General features: G+C 40.6%; 1 protein-coding gene across 1 annotated transcript; it reads right to left on the minus strand.

Annotated features, from left to right (window-relative positions):
• Positions 1 to 76: 76 nt before the first annotated feature.
• Positions 77 to 20,568, minus strand: serinc5 (serine incorporator 5). Its single transcript, XM_071482778.1, has 12 exons — positions 20,372 to 20,568; positions 11,130 to 11,297; positions 7,803 to 7,981; positions 7,237 to 7,319; positions 6,795 to 6,888; positions 5,868 to 6,079; positions 5,253 to 5,345; positions 4,055 to 4,181; positions 3,446 to 3,515; positions 3,178 to 3,214; positions 2,492 to 2,636; positions 77 to 1,944 (listed from the first exon to the last, which is right to left on the minus strand). Exons 1-12 carry the CDS (start codon positions 20,396 to 20,398, stop codon positions 1,800 to 1,802), a joined length of 1,380 nt encoding a protein of 459 aa, XP_071338879.1. The 5' UTR covers positions 20,399 to 20,568; the 3' UTR covers positions 77 to 1,799.
• Positions 20,569 to 21,156: the final 588 nt, after the last annotated feature.

Genomic DNA, 21,156 nt, shown 5'->3' on the forward strand with positions numbered 1-21,156 from the left:
TTCATTGTCTACATGAGGTCATTCTTAATATTTATCAGTATGAAAAAAAACTACATTGCCAAACAAAGACATCACATGGCGTTCAATGGATGGTTTATTGAAAGAGTGTGAACAGTGTGAATTGCATGGAACCCACATCTCTCAACTTGGTCAAAAAGTGTTTCTGAAGGTTGTGGTTTCATACAGCCTTCACAGTGGGTCCTCCTGTCTGATTTTTTTTTTACTTTAGTTGCTTGATATCAAAGCTGCTGAGCACCATTTAATTTCTACATTCATGCCAATAATCGAAATGCAGAAATGTTTCCAAAAAAAGACAAGTCACATGACAGACTGCAGGTATATAAAGCGTCATTCAAATCAGCATTTCCACAAATCACAGAACTTAAGCCAAAATGTACATATCAGGTATTATAAAACAAGTTAGGAATACAATTAGACAAAACAAGATACTGGTTTATTTATTAGTGAGAAACGTAAAAGGACTTGCAGATGACAATGTGCAATATATTGTATTTTCATACAATACAAAAAAAATCTGTTTCACAGGTAACAGGTGAAGGTCTGAATTTGAATTCGTCATAAAACTCAACATCCAGTGTTGAAAAATGCACTAATAAAAGCACTCTCATGCTACCTTATTCTGACCATTATGAGCTGACGCATGTAACAAAGAGAAGGCAAAAAGCCTTTTTGACTGTAAAGAAAACAGGTAAACAGCTCAAGTGTCTGTGTGTGCATGCAAATACATAATGTTCTCAGTTATATATTTTTTTTCTGTCACAGACCAAACAATCTGATAGAGAAGATAGTTGTTTTCTGACATCTACCTTTGGCAAACATTCCTCATCTGTATCACTGAGCTCTTCCAGAGAGGCGGCACTCCAACGACATCACTCTCATGTAAGGCAGGTTGATTTGAAGAGCCCTGCCCTGTACACCAATGACCACGACTGGAAATGTTGTACGTATGATATGGATTTTACTAAGAAAAGAAGTGGCTCAAAGGGAGCGCTGACATTAATAAAATCTGAAACATTATCCTGATCTAAGTGGAATCTTACACAACACTGGGTATCTAATATTGAAAAGAGCTTGTTCTTTTGCATAGAAAACTTCTACAAAAGGGGACAATATAACAAAGCATAACCATATACAGCTTACACGTGAGCCTGAGAGATGATTTTTAAACAGAGTCAGGGCCAAATCTAGTTCAACTGACACCACATTTCTTCTTTCATTACTTAAGACACACTTGAATAAATACAGGTTCTCTTAAACATCTCTTAACTTGAAATAGATTTGTCCTAAAACTTTGCTACAACTTTATGGTCCAACTGTACAGAACTGAAATGCCTAGCTGAGAGTAAAAGTGAGAATCCAAGAAAAACTGACACACACGGGAAACACTTAGGAAATACACTTTCAAGTCTGATATTATCAGGGAATCTACAGGGACTGGATGATTCCCAACATAACTCACCGCCCATGATTCTCTGTAATCTCAAACCTGTAAGTCATACAAAACTCCAGGAGTCAGTGATAGTAAAGAATTTAAAAAAGAAATTACCATCAAGGTATTAACAGCTTAACATTGTCAAACACCGTAAAACAAACACGAGCATATAAAATAAAAGGCAACAGATAATCCTCCATTTTCAACGCTGAGGGTAGTGTAGGGTTGTGTTTCAATGTAAGGGGGGGGGGGTGTTGTGGTGGTCCCTTGGCTCAGCGTGACAGCTTCTGCCTGCCCACATCCCAAGAATCAGAGCAGCCAGATTCTAGTGAAGTGATGTGCATCCCTAGGCCTCAAAGCGCTTCGGGCAGACCATAGGAGCAATGAGGGTCCAGAAGTAGAAGATGAGACAGACCCAGCAAGAGGCCATCTTGATCCAGAAGACTGACCAGCTCCCGTCCAACAGCTTCTCAATCTTATGGTCATCGTAACTGTAAAAGAAACACACAGTGAGGGAACTGAGCAAAGACAAACAGCGGGGCTGATTTCTAATTTTACCCTCATCAAACAACAGTGCAACTGAAACCAAACTAAGACGACCCTGGCCACCTGCACTAATAGGCATGATTATTGATTATCAACCTGATCATCTTAAACAGGATACCATCAATTAGAAACATTTTTCACAGTAAAAATTTTTACTTGTAAAATTACTTTAGATAATGAATATGAATAAAGAATAGATCTCTGGAAAAGTATGAACAGATAGAGAGCCTTCACTCCTCAGAAATGGAGAACTGTCACTGGTCTTCAGACTAGACTGAGGAACAGACAGGAAGGCTCTGCCACAGCACCTCAAGGTGCAATCTGATTTTTCTGGGGTTAAAATATAAGAAATGCAGCAAGTAGCAAAATTTCTACACGCTGCATTTAATTACCTATTGCCTTCTTTTTATTGTCCATAACTGGAGTACTGTGTACACATAAACACACAATCACAGCACAATCTGGAAGTATGCCACAGTTAGGATCACTTACTGAAACCAGTTGGTGACAGTCATCATGACATAAAGGGAGCCCAGGAAGAAGACAAAGTGGAAGTAGGAGTAGCTATAGATGGTTCCCTCCCTCTCATCATACACCACATTCTGGCCTCCACCAGTCTTCTCCTCATCATATTCATCTGAAAAGTAAACATGAAGTCATGCAAAGACAATGTGGGTCAGTGACTCACTTATAGCAGAAAATGTGAAAATGAAAAACACTGGAGAAAAGATCCAGTCCAGTGTCATTCTGGACTCATTGATTTAAATCAATCAATACTCATTACCTATTTAATTATTGCTTTTTTAACTTTTAAGTAAAATAAATATGTATTATACAAGTGGTGTTATTTTTCTTAGTTATATTTTCCAACCTAAAACAGTGTTTTATTTCCAGCAGGTGGCAGTGTGAGCCTACCCACAATCCCAACTCCTCACTGGGCCTGCTTCACTGTGTCATACTAACCTCCTAGTAACAGTGACATCATCTGTGTTTGCTGACCAATACTTTCTCACCATCCTCAATCTGGCTGAGGAATAGCAATGAGCATAGCCCCTCTGTGTGCAAACACTACGGCTGGGGACATATGCATGCACACTGAACAGGCTGGAGAGGCGGTGGGGGTGGGGGGGATAAATAAAGATGTGCTGGTGAAGGGGGAATGATTTGACTTTCCTCACCTGTGTCATCTCCAAAACAGAAACAGCAACGAGCTCTCTGCAAGGCAAAGGAAACATAGAGGTTCACACCGCTGGAGATAAATATGAGAAATACATACAGAAATAGACTCACACACTATATGTCTCCTGGGCCTCATCTGTTTAATTTGATAAGGGCCTCTAATTGGCAGTCCCTGGTCAGTGGGATTTTCAAGTTAAATCTGTTCAACCAGTCTGTATATTTCATTAACCCACACAGTTAATGTGATCTGAATATTTGTGCATTTACCTCAGTCTCTGGCTCACTGTTCCTACACACCCTGAGCGCTGCAGAGCTTCGCCTGGTGGTGGACGTCAAGCTAGAGGGAGTGTGGAAATAGAGAAAGAAATATAAAGACAGATGGAGGGAGAGAAAGGTTGTAATTCCGTCACTATGTATTTTTCCAATAATTTGCAGTTCCCTCTCCTTCAAGGAACAACCACAAGAGACATGATGCCTCCACTTAATTGGAAACACATGTGAACAAACACAAAAAGCCATAGTTCTTGTCTCTCAGCCCCTTAGGTCAGTCTCAGCCAATCATATACTGCCTCTCCAAAGTCACAGCCAATCAAAACTACCCTGTCTCTGTCGCTACAGTCTGCCATAAAATACATTACTTTTATTTCTATAATGGAACTGCAGTTAATGGGTTGGGATTTTAGCCTTTGCATAATCTCCCAACTCTATAAATTCAATGATATCACACTGAACTCAGATATATTGCAAGGAAAAATGGTTTGTATGTGTAGATATTGAGATTAGGAAAAAAGGAGAAGCAAGAGGTGTGTGTGTGCGTGTGTGTGCGTGTGTGTGTGTGTGTGTGTGTGTGTGTGTGTGTGTGTGTGTGTGTCTTACCAAGAGTAAAGAACACAGCCAAACAGGATAATGGTTCCCACAGCGGTGACAATCTTCTTGTCGCTCTCCGACCCAGAGTTGAAGGAGAACACACACACAGTTGTGTTCACACCATCTCTCTCCAGAACTAGAAAGAAAGAACGTGCAGACAGAGATGGATGAGGTGAGAGAAGAAGTAGAGGGAGTATTATAAGGAATAGTTTTGTAAAAGATGCAGCAAGTGTGTGAGTATTTTGGCAGTGTTAATAGTAGCGACAGAAGGAGTGCTAGAATACTTACGAGTGCTAATATTAAATATTCATAATATTAACTTTGCACACGTATCTCTGCACAGAAACTTATCTTGACAGCTACTGTGGAAACAGGAGTTCTGTAGCGGTGGAAATGTACAAAGACATCTCACTGAACAGACTCATTTGTTTTCTGAGAATCACAACTTCCTCTGAAAGGCTCAGTTAAGCTTTGAATCTTTTATCTTTATCATAGAGATTTCAATGCTCTTAGAAAAGCCTCATTCCATTGCATTTGGCTTATGTTTCTTAGTCTAAAGTGTAACAGAACAGCTTTTCCTAGAACTGTAAGTTTAGTTATTACATTATGATGACACTGAACATTTGATTATCAAATCTGTCTGTATGTCTATGTTTGCATGAAAAATATGTTTGAAGCTTTTTTGTAAGTCTCTTTTAATGTGTAACTTATTATTCTTTATTTCAACCATACCACTTACAACCAATATCCACTGTCATATCTGTGAACATTTGAGTGCAAAGCTTTTTGAAAGGTGCCCCCCCCCCCCCAACTACCATGCTGCACTTTAACATAACTGTAAAACTATTACTATTATTATTATCATTGCCGCCTCAATATCACTGAAATACTGTAAGTGTGTGAGTATTCTGCAAACATTATTAAAATGAAGGTCACTTCAACTGGAAAAAATGTCATTTTATCAACTTAAAACATTCCTGAAATGTGCAGCATGAGATGCTCCCTCCCTCTGGTCATGGCTGCTTGTTGCAATGCTTAGGGTTATAAAACCTAAAATGTATTTTAATCACAATATATATTTACATTGGTAAGTTTAACACATTGTCACACCATTGTGTTTTAATGCTGCAGCATTAATACGCCTAACTCATGAATCAACATAAATAAAACCTACTAGTTGGAGATGGAGATGTCAGTTCATACTCACTTTCTTTTGGTTTGCTGGAGAAGGCTGAGAAGGTGAGATACATGACGTACACACTGATGACTGCTGGCTGCAACAGGCCTGATGTCGGCTGCACTGCAGGGACACAAAGTTGAATACAACATGTTAACGTAACTGGCTATCGTCATCAACCTTTATTTATTTTCTCGGAGATACATTGAAGGATGACCCTCGTTTTCAATAATGCTGAGATTACAAAAGCAAAACAAAACAAAGCAGACAATTAGAATACAAATCAGATTCTAATAAAAACAATTACATTCAGAAGCATAACCATTTCAAAGCACATTTCTGAACTGTCCCATTGTTTTCAGGGAATCCATATTTAAAGTACTTCTTGGTTATTCCATGAATCTGGAGCACAAAATCTAAAAGCAGATCAGAGTTGATGAGTATTATGGCAAAGAGTCTTACTCATCACTACTTTCTATAATTATACCACGTGTGATTAATGTGTCTCAAATTTGTCATTTCATGAGTTACTTTTTGTGATAAACCAAGAAGCTTTCCATGAACCACACATGGAATGCAAATATTTGTATTCTTACTTGCATTACACAGTCAAATGAGATTATGTACTTGAGTACAGGTTCTCACGTTTCTGTATGCAAGGTGAGATGGCCAGCAGAGAGATGATGAGGCAGAGGCTGCCGTTGATGCCCAGGAAGATTTTGTTCAGTAAACAGGCCTCAGGATGGGTGTAGAACACAGCCATGAAGACCACGGCTCCTACTGCAACACTGAACAGCACCAGAGTCACAAAGGCCAGAGCGGCATACCACAGCCGGTTGTATTTTACTCCTGAACTCCTGGAGATAGAAAGAGAGAGAGGGAGAGGGAGAGAGAGGAAGCAGAGAGCAAAAAGGAAGAACACAACATGAACAAGGGTAAAGCAAATTATATAAGTAAAAAAGATCAATTAAACAGGGGAAAAAAGCAAAGAAAACTGACACAGGGAGGATCGACCTGAAGAAAAATTCAAAGAAAGACAAAGAGTTATGTTTGGTGGGTTATTCCTGCACCTTGGAGAGACATGAAGACAGGTTTATAGCTGCTTAAGTGCTTTCACATCCACTTTACTTGGTCTGGAAATGTAAGGTTTTACTTCACAGTGCAAGTGCACACAGCAATACATAATGAGAGGTTTAGGTTTACTGCACTGGTGAACAAACAATTTAATGTTTTCTGTTGTGGTAGTGTGGTGTGTGTCTGCATCTGTGTGAAGGGGGAAACCATGTGCACACTCCTAAACCATATGCATCCTGTGAATCTGCAGAGGAGGGCCTGCTGCCAAGTCTGCCCTCCACCCACAAAAACACAAAGCGACATGACTCCCTCTTTCCATACTTTTTTCATCCAAATAACCCTACAGAAGAATATTCCCAACCCTCTGAGTTTCTCAAGAACAAATAAAAAGCACAGCATTGATTTTATTTACAGGGTGTCCACACTCACACAAGCTAGACTTTAAAGTCAGTGGGACAAAAGAGACAGGAGCAGAGAGAGAAGACACGTTGTTCTCACCAGTTTGTGTTCCATCTGTGTGCAAACTCCACCAACAGCATGAGCTGGATCAGCAGGAAAAGGAACCCACCAAAGGCTCCTATGTAGCGCCACACTGTAGCATTGAACAGAGAGAGAGAGAAACATGGAAATTTTTTTAAGTGATGACAAGACCAGTACAAAAGCTTATATCTGCTGTGAAATGTAGCATTCTCAAGCTGTGAGAGTCCAACGACAGACAAATCAACAGGGAAGTTTATTTGGTTCAGACGATCCGGGAAATTGAACGCATAATTTGTTACTTCCACTTTTTTTGAGACTTGCTGTCTCTCTTACTTTTTGGCTTGTGACCACAGAGATGGATATGTTATTCATATGTTAATTTACAAATTATATTATTACATCCAACTATAAAAAAAGTTTACAGTACTGCAGCTCTAGAGTCAAGTGTCCCATTTTTTACCTTCCAGAAAGGTTTGCTCATCTGGGAGGAAGAAACCTCCAGCGCAGCACCCCACCAGCACAATAAACTTCAGCAACCAGAACCTGACATTTCAATCAGTCATAATGGTAAAGGTTATACATGAACATAGGTAAACGTTAAATCCAAACAATCAGCATAATAACAAACAAAACAATGATTTCTAACAGAACAGCCTCAGCATCACTGTAAGAATTTTGATTGTTCAGATACATGAGTATGTAGTAGAACAAATCCACAAATATTCAGGCAGAAAATCATCTGATGGTTAATATAGCTGATGTTTATCTTCACGTCTTACTCATGCTCAGTGAACTATTCTGAAACCACCTGTTATTTATAGTGACGCAAAGTGAAGAGAAGCTCAATTAAAGCGTGAGGCTGTTTGCACACAATGTCTTTTAATATTTTATTGCTCAAATCGTTCTCTAAGATGCTGAACTGACCAGCATCAGTGAAAACCAACGTGCTTTTAATGTGCCTTCCTTCACTCAAGTGTTCAAATTTAGTTTGGCCTTGCTTTAGAAAAAAATGCAAGGCCCTCTTACCCGTTATGTATGGCCGCCCTGCAGCCTGTGCTGTTGTTGACTCGTATGGTGAAGAGAGCAAAGAGTAAGAAGAAGCAGGCCATGCCAAAGCACATTTTGTAGACGGCGGTGTAGCCAACCAGAGTTTTGCAGTTCTCTCCTGCATTCATCTTCTCACACAATTGGCTGTAGAAGGGGATCTGATGGACAAGGGTAATACAACAAAAATACTTAAATTAGATCATTATAGTGTTGAAACCCCCCCCCAACCTTTGGTTATTTTTGTCTAGTATGCGGCCTCGGAGAAAGGGCCCAATAGTGTCTATTCTGAGTGTCACGCCTCTAAAGGAGCAGAAAGAGAGAACAGGCAGCGACAACAACCCCTCTTTCTCTTCATGAAGCCCTCTTTCATCCCTCGTTCTCTACAGGCTGTTAGAGGGGCCTTACAACTAACTGTCAGTGTACACAAACAAAAGACACAGATGAATAAATTAACTGCCTTTTGTCAGCAAGTCAGAGGGACTGGGAAGAGGGAAAAGCAGAGGAGCAAGACAGAAAAACTGGGAGATCCGTCTTAACATGAAGTTTCAAAAATTATTCTGAAGTCCAGTGACCTGTGTAAAAAACAAAAGAGCAAAACCGGAGTGAGTCAAGTAGTTAAGGACTTTGCTGAAATTGAAAGTGCTTCAGTGGCTTAGTGCCAACAGAAGAGCCAGCCTCTGAATCTGATAACCACAGACTCAAGGCTCAAATTTGTGTTCCCTCCAATGATGCCCCCTCCCCATCCAAACCCCCCGTAGAGATATGAGTCAAAGCCAAATATAAAAAAAATAAATAAAAAGATTTTCAAGCAGAAGTGTTATTATAACAGAACTACAGATTCTTACTTTCAGATAATATAAGGTTTGACTTTGCTTTACCAGTTTTTGGCAGAGCACTTTAGTCCTTAAAGTTGTGCACATGGATGAGATGCCAGCAGATTGAGTTGTCATCTCCTCAGTGTGTAGCAGAGTCCAGAGCCAGGTCACAACATAGAGTAAAAAGCCCATTTTGGAACTTTTGTCTCATGTTGAGGACCATATTAGCATGTCCATGGAGTTGTGATTAAGAGGGAGAGGGGCCGACTGGTTCAGACTGCTGTAAATCTCTTGAGAAAAGACCTGCGCTCTCATACGCACAATGGCTGCTCTCTTAGCTGGGACTTCCCACTGTGCTCAGTGTGTGACTGACAGAGTGTGTGTATATGTGTATGTATGTGTGTGTAACTCAGCAGGCTTTGCGTGGGGCTATCAGAGGCCATTTTGTGCCTGGATGGGCCTCTTACAAGGTTCCACTCGCACAAGGAGACACACTGTGGGGAGTCGTTTTAATATTGTGCTGTAGACACTGGCAGAAAAAATTGGTTGAAAAATATCACTGTCTTTCGTTTTCATTTGAGGAAGCTTGCAGTCATTGCCATGGTAACATAGTCAGTCAAAGGTACTCTTTCCAGTAACATCATTACTCAGTGTTTGAGTGTACATGTATTTACGCTATCCATACTGTATTGTTCCCAGAAATGGGAACATCACTTGTCAAACGTATATATATATATTCAGCTATAAATATAAACCCAGACAAAGGGCTGAGAAAGCGATGTATCAGGACTTCATCTCTGAGACATTCTGCCAGACTATGAATACAGTCTGACTCACCCAACTGAAGAGGACAATTAACTGCAGAAAACAGCACTCACAAAAGCCTTCCAAACAACCACAGGAAGACTCAGTCTGATAATAATCCTGCATTGTGATGATTCAAAGTGGTAACATGAGGGGAAAAAAAGATGAAAGCGGCAGATCAGAAAAGAGAGCAGCAGCCCTCCTGTGTTACATATGCAACTTCAGAGGCTAGGTAGGTGGTTAAAAACCAAAGCTGCCAGTCTAAACTCTTGCTTCTTCGACTATGACCTTACTGCTGTGTAGATACTCGTAGGATCCCCAGGTAAAATAGTGGGATGTCTGCTTTGCCTGTAGCAGTTCTATAAATCTTTAATCTTGCTAACTGGCAAGACAATGCTGGTACATTCTCTGAAATTTTATTCTATCTATGGCAAAAGTTGGCTCATCTGACAACCATTTCAAAATGTAAGCGGAGAGTGTGTAATATCTACAAATGTGCTCTTTCTCTTTCCTTTCACCTTTGCTCCATATCAGCAGGTGATTCTATCACATCACTTTTCTGTCTAATGACACTCAGACCTCATTTTATGCAGTTAAAATGAGTGAATTGATGCTGAGGGGCGTGTAAAGATGTAGCAGCAGGTCAAACAGTGGAAAAGGTCATAGTATTGAGGCTACTGTTGGCTTGGTTACTAGAGCCACTGAGCCAACTTCCACTCTCCTATTCAGTAAAGTAGACCATTTGAAAAATGACAGAATTAAGACTTTAAAGAGTAGGTGATACAAAAATAACATATTTTAGTCTGAGCACTCTGTAATATATTTAACAAAATATTTAACATCTGGATATATGAGTTGTGTCAAAAGGCAATCCCTTTCCTCATTTCCAAATAGGCCCCGAATTCCCATGTGTTTCTTTTGAAAAACATAAATGAACATCCATCAAGAATCAGTTTGCCCTGCCCACCAATGCTGCACTTTGCACAAAGAACGCAAAGATACAGATGTATGTATGCTCAAAGCCTACTGTTAAGAGTAACTGGGCAAGACTTTGTCCAGCTGTTGACGCCCAAATCATCAGCCCAGTAATCAGCCAAGTAACTGTACTGTGTGTCAGCCTTCAACACTCCAACACATCATCAGCCATACTGCTGCCTACACAGCTACACCAGAAACCGTGGCCTCACATCTGAGTTTTATTTCTCATATATCATCACTGTACTATGAGAAGCACTTTCTTAGATACCTAGGAGTGGGAGTGTCTAATGGACTCCACTCACCCTGCATTTAAAATGAAGCTGTTATGAAGGAACAATGAGAGCTACAATTTTCTGTGCTGTTATTTCCCCCCTACCACTTTCAACCATATACAAACTCTTCTATTCTATATCTTCATATACCTGTAATTTAAACCATTAAAAAAAAAAAAAAAACCATATGCACATACTGAGTGGACCTTTAAGTTATAAAATGACAGTATTCTGTTGGTGTAAGCCAGAATTATTGTTTAAAAAAAATAAAAAAATAAAAAAATAAATAAAAAGTTTAGTTTTTTTCATATTGACTTTATCAATTGTATTTTTGTTGGGAAATGCTCTTCATATTGTGCAGTGTATTCTACTTAGAGTCTGTGCGTGTGTGTGTCTTGGGGGAGTGATACATTAAAATATGTGATATAAGTACTCACGTGTTCTTTCAACTCCTGCTCCACAGTGGGGGACATCATGATGACACAGATGATGGTAACCAACAGGAAGTAGAGGGCGTACATGAATCGGGTCCCCGTGGACTGTTTGATCTTGGGGCAGCAGTTACAGCAACACGAGCAGGCTGCTGAGCCACAGCAGCAGGCCAGCTGCACACAGAGAAATAAAGAGGGAGAGATGGGGAAAACATTACCATATCAGTTTCACGATTTTCCACACCATCATGAGCCATCTGGTACAGACATAATGTATTTAAGCAGCACTTGGGTAAAGGAGGACAGGGGTTTAAGTGCTCTTTTTGCAGCCACTCCTGTCAGCTGCTGAGCCTGCACTTTGACTTTCCTGGAAGGAAGCAATTGAGGCAACAGAAAATTTGCCCAGGTATCATAGGACCAACATGCATTTGGCTGATGGCTCACTAATCACAACAAAACTGTTTTGGAACATTGAAAATAGAGATGAAAGACAGCACTGGACAATACAAATACAAAAAAATCATATTGAATTTCACTGATAATTCAAACAACAGAATGGTAGTTTGACATTTGATTTGAACTATAGCTTGGGAGTCAATATACTCAAATGCTGAAGGTTATGAAGGGGACTGTGCAATGTTTAACAGTCAAGTGACGTCAAATTTTATTCATCTAGCTCCATATCACAATCTGAATAACAAATCCACTATATACTAAGACCCTTCAACTTGAGGAACAACAGAGGAAAGTTCTCTCTGCAAGGACGGACAAACATGCACTATGTACAGACAATAGACAAAAATAGTAGTAAAATACTACTATTGGTTGTATTCTATAACCAAAAGCATTTGTTTACCTTTCACAAACATGTGCAAACATTCTGTAGACAAACGCGTCACCACTTTGGAGTCATCTGGATGTTAATGGGCTGCTAAAGCTTATGTTTACAACTGTAATGTTTAATTTCTAAAAAAACAGTATAAATATTTGTTTTGTCTGCATAAACAGATCAAAATGGTTAATATCCTGATCATATGGCGACAGACTGAGACTTAACTAGTGCAACTTTGTCTTGTTACTTATCTTGCTAGAAATGTTATATTTCAATTTAAGGATGAATCTGAAAGACAAGCTTACTAAGTTTATATTATCCATTTAGGCATTTCATTCTTCAACATTGAGAACAACAGCTATATCAGCCCCAGAGTTCTTCAAGTGTCAAAAGCTCAAAGTAAAGTAACACACGACAAAGTGAACCCGACTCATCCTATGTAGAATGATTCTAAGGTTGTTTTAAGGTATTCCTCCACTGACATGAGTAAATATGGGTCCAGCATTGTGTGTTCATGGATGTGCGCACAATAGAACCACTGCTGAGGGGAAACACTGACAGAAACACTAAAAGGACTTTCTTATAAACTTCAATATTTGCAATATTCATAACATTACAACTGCAAAACACATTGTCGTGAAAGTTGTTCCATGGTTAAGCACTTAGAGTACAGTATCAAAGACTGTTCAGAGGTTGAAGCCATTTTGACAAACTTTTATGTGTGGGAGTGTGCGATTCCTTCTGGTTCATTTTTATCTTTCCAGAGCTTCAGCATTCAGCAAATTATGGTAACTTACTGAACAGAGAAAAAACTCTGCAATAGAAGACACCGCCTGGCTGCCTCTTTTCTCATTCATGGTTTCTATCTCATGACACAAATCCCTTTTCCTCCTTCACAGAGGCAACTCTTGGTCAGTGCAGACAGTGAAGTCTCTTGTTTGAAAAGACACACACACACACGCACACATACACATACACAGAGGCCTACTCTGTTTCTTCTGACAGGCCCTCATATAGGAGGAGGACAGTCTCATAAAGACAGGCCCTGTGTTCTATTTAGGAAAGAGGAGGCTCTATAATTAAAGTATAACAACTTTCTGTAGCCACCCCACCCTGCTTGTGTAAACCTCTTTCCTCTTAGACTGCAGAACATGATGAAAGGTGTGGTACACTGTGGGGATACATCGGTGCTGCACTGCTAGGTGGCTTACACCTACGACCTTCCTTTGTATGTTCTCCGCTTATGGGATGCGACACTGACATTGCAAATGTGAAGGTACTACTGTGGGTCACATGCCAAAGCTAGTCTGACCATGGCTTGAGTCTTTCTGAGCAGCAGGGAAAACCTCTCTTCAAGCACTGTCATTACGGCATTAGGTGAGAGGCAGGACCCATCAATTTGGTGGTGTCATGTCTGTGGACTGAAACATCTGGCAAAAGCTGCATCTGACTAAAATCCAGTTACCTCAAGAGACGCATCAGCTACTGTGTGCCACAAACAAATATTACTTTAGAAAAATCTATAGCACCGCTGTATGTCAACAAATTAGTTCCTCCTCTGTGGCTGTATTTAATTCATCTGTGTCTCCTTACTGTATTTTTCCTGTATACCCCTTGTAACTAAATTTTATTTTCTTTTTTAATATTTCTGGGGTGTTCTTGCATGTATTAAATAGGGAACTGTATCAATAGAAAGGAAATGAGCTACAGAGGGAATAATGTGCAGCAATGGTCTCCTGCCGCACTTGAACTGGAGAAAGACTGTCAGAGTCATAAACCCCAAGACCACCAAGATGCCCAACTTTGCAGCTCAAATGTATCCTGACAATTTCTACTGTATATAGATCTCCTAGTAATCATAGTAATTAATTATTAAAAAAAAAAATCTAAACCTGGTCATACATCCAGGCCACATCCATTCAGTTTGCCTTTCAGTCAGAACAGTAATCTTAGCTCTTATCTGAGAGTGTGTCCTAAGCTGGGATCTGGGTGTACTGATGTGGTAAAGCCAGTGTACAACATTGCCTGATGTGTTACGTTCCGCTCCAGATGTCAGTAATGTGTGGTATGCTGCAGACTAGTGGATCCAATCAGGCACACGGTCAGGATCACGCTACATCCCCCGTCCACATGTCTCTCCTTCCCTGCTGTCCTCATCCTGAGGTTTCCCTGTCAGTCTTTTCTTTTTTAAGTGGCCCACGTAATTGTTTTTGCCTCAAGCTGAAGAATGGATTCTAATAGCCTGGCCTTTTTATGCTGAGTGGTGTTGTTTTGATAGTTCTTTAAACTGTTTCCCATGTGAAACTACAGTTGATAATATTGCCACCCAATTCTCTCTAAGAGCTGAGAAAGAACCACTGTGTCTGTTGCTCTTGTTACATGATCGTAGATGTAGATTTTTTTTTAGAATTTGTAAGATGCTAAAAATAATAAGAGTCAGTAGAAGCAACAACACATACACCAATTATGAAGGTATTTTCTGTCCAAAACAACTGAGCACCTGAGACAGTGAAATTAGTGGTTGTATAAAATAGTCACAAGTGTATCAGTAAATTTAAGGTCACAGAGAAAAAATTTCACACTTGTAGATTTTTATTCTCTGCCACAAACACAAAACAACGGTTACACCTTCTCATATTCTTCATTGCAGGTACACAAATCCTGTTTTATAGCTTTGTGATACCCTGGAGGAGTGAGTATTCAGAGGTTTGACATTCTGCCTTCAAGGCTACATGTGCATAATTCTGCTTTTGTGCGTACACAGATCTCTAGCCTTGAATCTAAACCAAGTTTGATTTATGTGGCCCCTGTGCTCTATTCCGCCACACACAGCTTAACAGGATAAGCCGTTTCCTTTGTCTCTGCTGCACCCACATGTCTTTCTCAATGGGCGATTAATTAACCACAACAGACTGAAAGTAAGTAGGGAAAACGGGACGATTTAAGCTGTGAGGATGTTTAGATTTCATTAGTTAGGGGGTGTTTCACCAGCAGACTGCACACAGTGAGGGGGCCCAACAGCAAACTCTGCAGAACTGATGGAGGGAGGGGGAGTCAGGAGAGGAAAATTGTCTTGAGGAATTCCACCACACACAGATACAAAAAGAGTATCCATGGTAACGAACTCTGACCCTAACCCACTTCATGGGCCATCCACCCCACCCCCTCCTCCACTGCCCGCCTGGCCCACCAGCATGTCAGCAGGTGGTTGGCGTGCCTGCAGCGTACACCCCTACTTCAATATCAACAGCAACCCCCCACTAGCTTGTCATACTGCTTCCACCCGTCCCAAAGATTAGCATCCAATGCCAAAAACAGGGAACTGTTGAAAAACCACTTGCGAGCTATGCCCCGGCCTAGAGTTTAAATTAAGCAGACTTTCACAAGCCTCCACTAACACTCACTACACTGTGACTGTGAGACTCTCAAGAGACAAAGACTCATCTCTTCCTCACTCAGGCTAAAGCTCTGTTTCACTCCCTTCATCTCATTTCCCCCAGCCTCCCCCACCCAGTTACTTAGAGGCTTATTGTCGTCATCTCCTGTCTTTTTTTCCTCTCATTTTCTTCATCTTCACCCTTTCTTTATTATCATCAGCTGCCCTCTACCCTAAATCACTCACACCCCAATGCTCCACTACCTTCCAGCTGTTCTAGGGGTCAGGAGAAAGACGATATTGCGAAAACTCAAACACACACACAGACCCACACCCACACCCACACACACCAACACACACACACACAGGAATCAGCTCAGTATGGACAGGACAAAGCAGTGTGAATGCCCTCAGGAAATGACCACAAATGCTATTCAAAATAAAGCAAGTAGCCGCAGAGACAGAATTTGTCTTCATGACCTTGGCTTGTTAAGCAAGGTCTCTGACCTACAGCGGGACGCTTAATCAACAAATGCAATGCTGATTAAGCATCATGTAGACAATCCTAAAGCCACATCTGTGTTTAGAACTGTGAGCATTGATGATAATTACCATGTTCTCTTCTCCCCCACCTTATTATCTTCAAAGCAGCACTGATGAGAGGAATCACAGTATTTGGACAAAACAGGAAACAAACTAAATCAAACACTGTGGTAAACTCTGATGCATGTAGTCACAGAGATGCAACTGCTTACGCAACAGACCATTGCAAAAATAGGTCACTCACTACATCGCGGTAAGCACAGCAAAGGAGAGTGTGGGAGGTGGTAGACAGATAGAGAGCAAATTAAGGATTTTCTCCTCAAAGAAATCAACCAACCAAGCAGATGTGTCAACAACACAAGTGAGGACATTATTATCCAACAAAATATGGATGGAATACCTAAAGAAAAACCTAAAAAAAAGAATAAATACTGGTACACTTGGCACTTGTGACAGCAGCATTTGGCACCAGGCTACAGAGACAATATGTTCCTGCTGTGGCTGACATAGATTTCCCTCTCAGGGTTTCAACAGAGGGAAAAACTTTCATCAGCTGATATAAAAGGTTGACTTTTTGTGTATCACTAGTGAAAAAACAAAACAAAACAAAACAAACAAACAAAAAAAAAATACACCAAATGCACATCCAAGAGCAAACTGTTTTTAGTGGGAAAAATATGGCAGCACAGACAGACATGACTCACAACTGAGATGAACACTGTCAAAACATCCTCCATGGAAGACAGATGCATAAAAATTTCAGCGACTGCATCAGTGGGAGTATAAACCTCAAGTTGATTCAAACCATCAGTGTGTTCATTCATTCATAGCATCTAATACATTCATCTTTATTTCCTGTCCTACTTTACTAAATTCTGCTGTCCATATGTATGCGATTCTATATCTGGCTGCTTTAAAACTAAGGGAACTCCCTGTTCGTTACAGCTAAATGACAATGGCCACTGGATGAAGTTGACCACAATGAATCACGACAGACTAACAGTTCAGGTGAAACTGTTGGCACACCCTCTTATCTCAAATTACAACAATGCTTTGTGTTGAACATAGTGAGAAGAAACCAGCGGAGGGGAAGAAATGAAGAAAGAGGGGAAAGGTGAAAAAAAAAAAAAAAGTAAGATAGACATAGAACTAAGGTTGGCCCAAGCTCTACCAAGGCCTGCTTCAGTTTCACCTTTTATTGTGACTGACAGCTCCTCTATTGTCTATTTAGCTAGGCAGCTGTATACACACAGCAAAAATGTATCACTGCTCTGTTTCCAAAACACAAAGGGAGGTCTTTGCTTCTCTCTTGGCAAATATAGCCCCTAGCTACAACCAACAGAGAGAAACCTTGGTCCACTGAAAAGAGAAAATGGAAACAAAAGATGAAAGAAAGAACTGAGATACAGTGAGGTGCTGAAACACAGAAGGCAGAAATGAAACAATCCTATACAGACGATGAGCATGTCACAAAAACAACCAAAGGAAACAGACCAAACAATGACAGGATGACAGTCAAAACACAAGACAGTCTGAGATCAACAGGTACAGGCTGATCTAACGTCATGTTGTGTTTACCCTAAGCCCTGTTTCGTTTCCCAAAGTGTATAGTTTACTTGAGAGTTCAGTCATACAGCAATACCGCAGCACTCCCAGCCACAACTTAAATGTGAATCAACTGATACTAAGAGCACCTTTCAAAGAGTTGACTGGCATTTCACATGGTTACATCAGCATATTCAACCTTAAATTATAGAGACAAGACAAGGGAAGATGTGAAGAAGCGGAGGTTGAGGAAGATATTATCGCTGCTGTATGACAGTTCAGAGGGAGACAAAAGACATGGAAGATGGCCAATAATGTCCCTGTGGGAAAACACAGTCCTGCCGCTGCTGCTGCTGCTGCTGACCACAGCAAAATTCCTGAGAGGAAGCTGGAAATAGCAGACATGTCTCACATGAACACAGTTGGCCAGTGATTCTAATCGTATGACTGAAACAGAAATTTATACTGGTAGGGGACTGCTTCCTATGTTTGGTGGCTGTATTCACTTAGTGCTATAGTTTTACAAACCAACACCTGTTTTTAGGATCACCTGCCTCACTGTGACATTACAGCCGCTGTGCCGTGACCTCGGCAACAAGCAGTCAAACTGGCATCTGATGGTGACAGCTGTGCCTGCGTGAGTGTCGCTGAGCTGAACATATAGGCATAGTTCAGGATTTCACAACATTTATGTATGTAAAATCACATTCTAGTCAGCTGGCATTCTTAAGAATTGCAGAAAGCTTAATTATGCGTAACCTGCGTCAACTGCAGAATTACAGAAATAAAAGAAATTAAAAAAGAATAATAATACACTGCCCACCAATCCCTATTGCTCAGCAAACTCTTTTGGTTAGCTTGCACCTCCCTGATAAAGGCAAGACAGCCAAAAATGTTGGGAAAAGAGTTGTGCAACATAAAAAAATTCCTTTTTTTTTTTTTTTTTTTTTTTTTTGTGCATCCACAGAGGCCGGTGAGTAGGGTCATTGCTTGATGTCTTACTCAAGGATACTTTATCAGGAAGGATGCTTGCTGTATGACGGCTTGTTATCCTCCAGGTCCTCCTGACTCATGTACCCTGCCAAAGTTGCCTGTGCCATTGCTGTGCTGCTTGCTAGACACCCACATGGTTTCAGTCCTGTCCCACACTCACAGCCAACGCTTGCAGCGCTTTGGACAACACTCAACACTGAGCTAAAGCCTACCCCCTATCTCACTGCAACATGGCATACATCCCTGGTCCCACTGAGAAATTACAAGTGAGCTGCTCCCACACCACGCCTAGTACTCTCTCCAAATCTAACCCAAACAACACCCAACCTCCCTTCATTTCCACCTCCAAGCCAAGGACGAAATTAACTGACCACACATCAATCTGGGCCCCTCCAAACCCCTAAGAGAGGCACATATATGCGCATGCAAAAAAGGTTAATTATAACTATACACATTAAAAGAGAGGGCAACAAAACTAAATGAGGTGTTTAACACACCAACACAAGAGGTCTTACTTTTTCATCTTTCATTTGCTCTTAATCCTTCCCTGTCTTTGAAAAGAACAGGAAATAGACTTGAGCTCCATCCTTACCAGGGATGTGTCTAAGTAATTCAATTCCTGACCAGAGTACATCAGCAGTGGTGATTCTGTGGTCAAAAACAATCTGTTAGTTTAAAAATAAGACACTTAGATCTGAAGAGAACCCTTTCTAACTTAACACATACACCACTAGCTGCCTGTCTTTTCAGTGTAATTCTACAATTTCATATTACTTAAATTCCTCCAAATTGATATATATATTTTTTAAATATCTTGCTTTTTTCAAGCCAAAAGTCCAAAACACAAAGAAATTCATAAAACAAAGAAACATTTAGCATATTTTTTTTCCCTAAAATGCTCATCGAAATTGTTGGGGATTAACTTTCAACCAACGCATGATCAAGAGACGAACTGTTTTAGCTCACATAGAAGCCATGATATTTGGTTTATTGTATTTATCTGCGACCACAAAATATAACTTTTTAAATTAAAAAATCTGACACTAAAACTGTTACCACTGATTGCCTTGATTAGGTATATCATGTTGTATGTTTCCATGCAGGACACTAGCCTCCTGCCTTTTAAAAGCAATTCCGCAAATTAAAAAAAAACTCACCTCAAACGTAGGCCTATCAAAAACAAACAAACAAAAAAAAGCACACAGGGGTTGTATTATACATGTTTTAAGTGAGCAAAGAGCTGTCTGCCTTTTACAAATAATTCTACAATTTTAAAACATAATAATTAAATAACCATAGCCTCCTGAGGGATTTCTATAGGGTAATCCCCTAGAGCTGCTGGCTGGAGACCGGGTTGGGACTGAAGTTTTCGAGTTGAGAGCAGGATGTTCCTCAGTGGTCGGAAGAGGACAACTGTGCATTATTGTAAAGAAAACAAGACGCGTTTGTCACACCGACTTAATGCGGGCAGGACAAGCGGGGGACAGTCACGACACAATGCTTCACCGTTTCCATACCACAAATGTCCGCTGACATTCAAACATGCCTGTACTTTTGATAGCAGGTACTGCTGGCTGCTCGCTCTGCCGCGGCTGATGTTTTAGCTAGTTGCTCGGCTTCGTCTCTCTTTGTCTTCCCGTGGCTTAAACACCGCCGCGGTGAAGTTAAGTTGGATCGGTTCAGGATGGAAATGGTTATTTCTCTCATACTGTTAATTAATTGCGGTAGCAGAGAATGAGGTCGGAAACCCCCAAGACAAAAAAAAAATAAAAAAAAAATCGCTGACTCGGGTTAGCTGTCGGCGAGTGGCCACAGATACAGACACAAACACTGAACACGACTCAAACAACAGTCGAGCTAACGTAACGTTTCACCGTAACGTCTCCAACCGTCAACCGTTCATCAACAACAACAACAACAACAAACAAAACAGCAGTAAGTCGGACAATTGTTCCTCACCTGCGAGATACAACACGGAGTACACATTCTGCTGGGAGACAATAAATAAAAAAAATCCGTTTCAGAGGAGGACGAGTCGGCTGCTCTTCTCGCTCGCTTTCTCCTGCTTCCACATGAAGTCACCGCCACACAGGGAGGAGGAAGCCGCCGTCCGCCTCACGCTGCCTGCCCGGCCGCCGCTGTCTCTCCTCCTCCTCCCCCTCCTTTCTTCCTCCTGTCTGCCCTCCCACCGCACATCACCGACTAAAAGCCCAAACACAAAGCTGTGCTGCCGCTGCCTCAGACGGCGTCGAGAGGTAGCTGAAACCGGATGATGAAAGACGGGAAATATGTATGACTCACTGTATTTATACTTAAAATGCTGAAACTAACAAATTGTTATGAATTTGAGAGGGATGCAATAAAACCACCAGCCTGGTCACATTACAAGACCATCAAGGAGTATCAAGGGGAATGTTAAACCATTTTGTGAGTGTTATACAGTATTATTAGGGCATTTAAAGGCCATTTAAAAATGTAATTGCATTTTCATTGTGGCCTCATTTTCATTTACAGTTCAGATTCACAATATCAAAATATGAGTTCCCCAAATAGTATGAACCAGTTACCAACTGTTGATAATAGATGATAATAGATCATCCGGATAATAGCTCATCCGGAAGAACTCACCAGAAATTGGGTCATTTTACTTAAAAAAAAAAAGGCCTAGCCTTTACGTCATCATATAAGGAGCAGTAAAACATGAACCAGGCTTCATCTTCAATCTCATCTAATTCAGAAAGCAA

The sequence above is a fragment of the Trachinotus anak genome, unplaced genomic scaffold (assembly GCF_046630095.1).
Source record: "Trachinotus anak isolate AG129_WGS33_773 ecotype Australia unplaced genomic scaffold, CSIRO_AGI_Tana_v1 ptg000008l, whole genome shotgun sequence".
In the NCBI taxonomy this organism is placed as follows: domain Eukaryota; kingdom Metazoa; phylum Chordata; class Actinopteri; order Carangiformes; family Carangidae; genus Trachinotus; species Trachinotus anak.

Coding starts and splice junctions, on each gene's coding strand:
- serinc5 (XM_071482778.1), bottom strand. CDS start 20,398: ATGTGTACTCCGTGTTGTATCTCGCAG. Junction 11,298..20,371: donor CTCCGTGTTGTATCTCGCAG/GTGAGGAACAAT, acceptor CTCTGTGTGCAG/CTGGCCTGCTGCTGTGGCTC. Junction 5,346..5,867: donor CTCACCTTGCATACAGAAAC/GTGAGAACCTGT, acceptor GTGTCCCTGCAG/TGCAGCCGACATCAGGCCTG.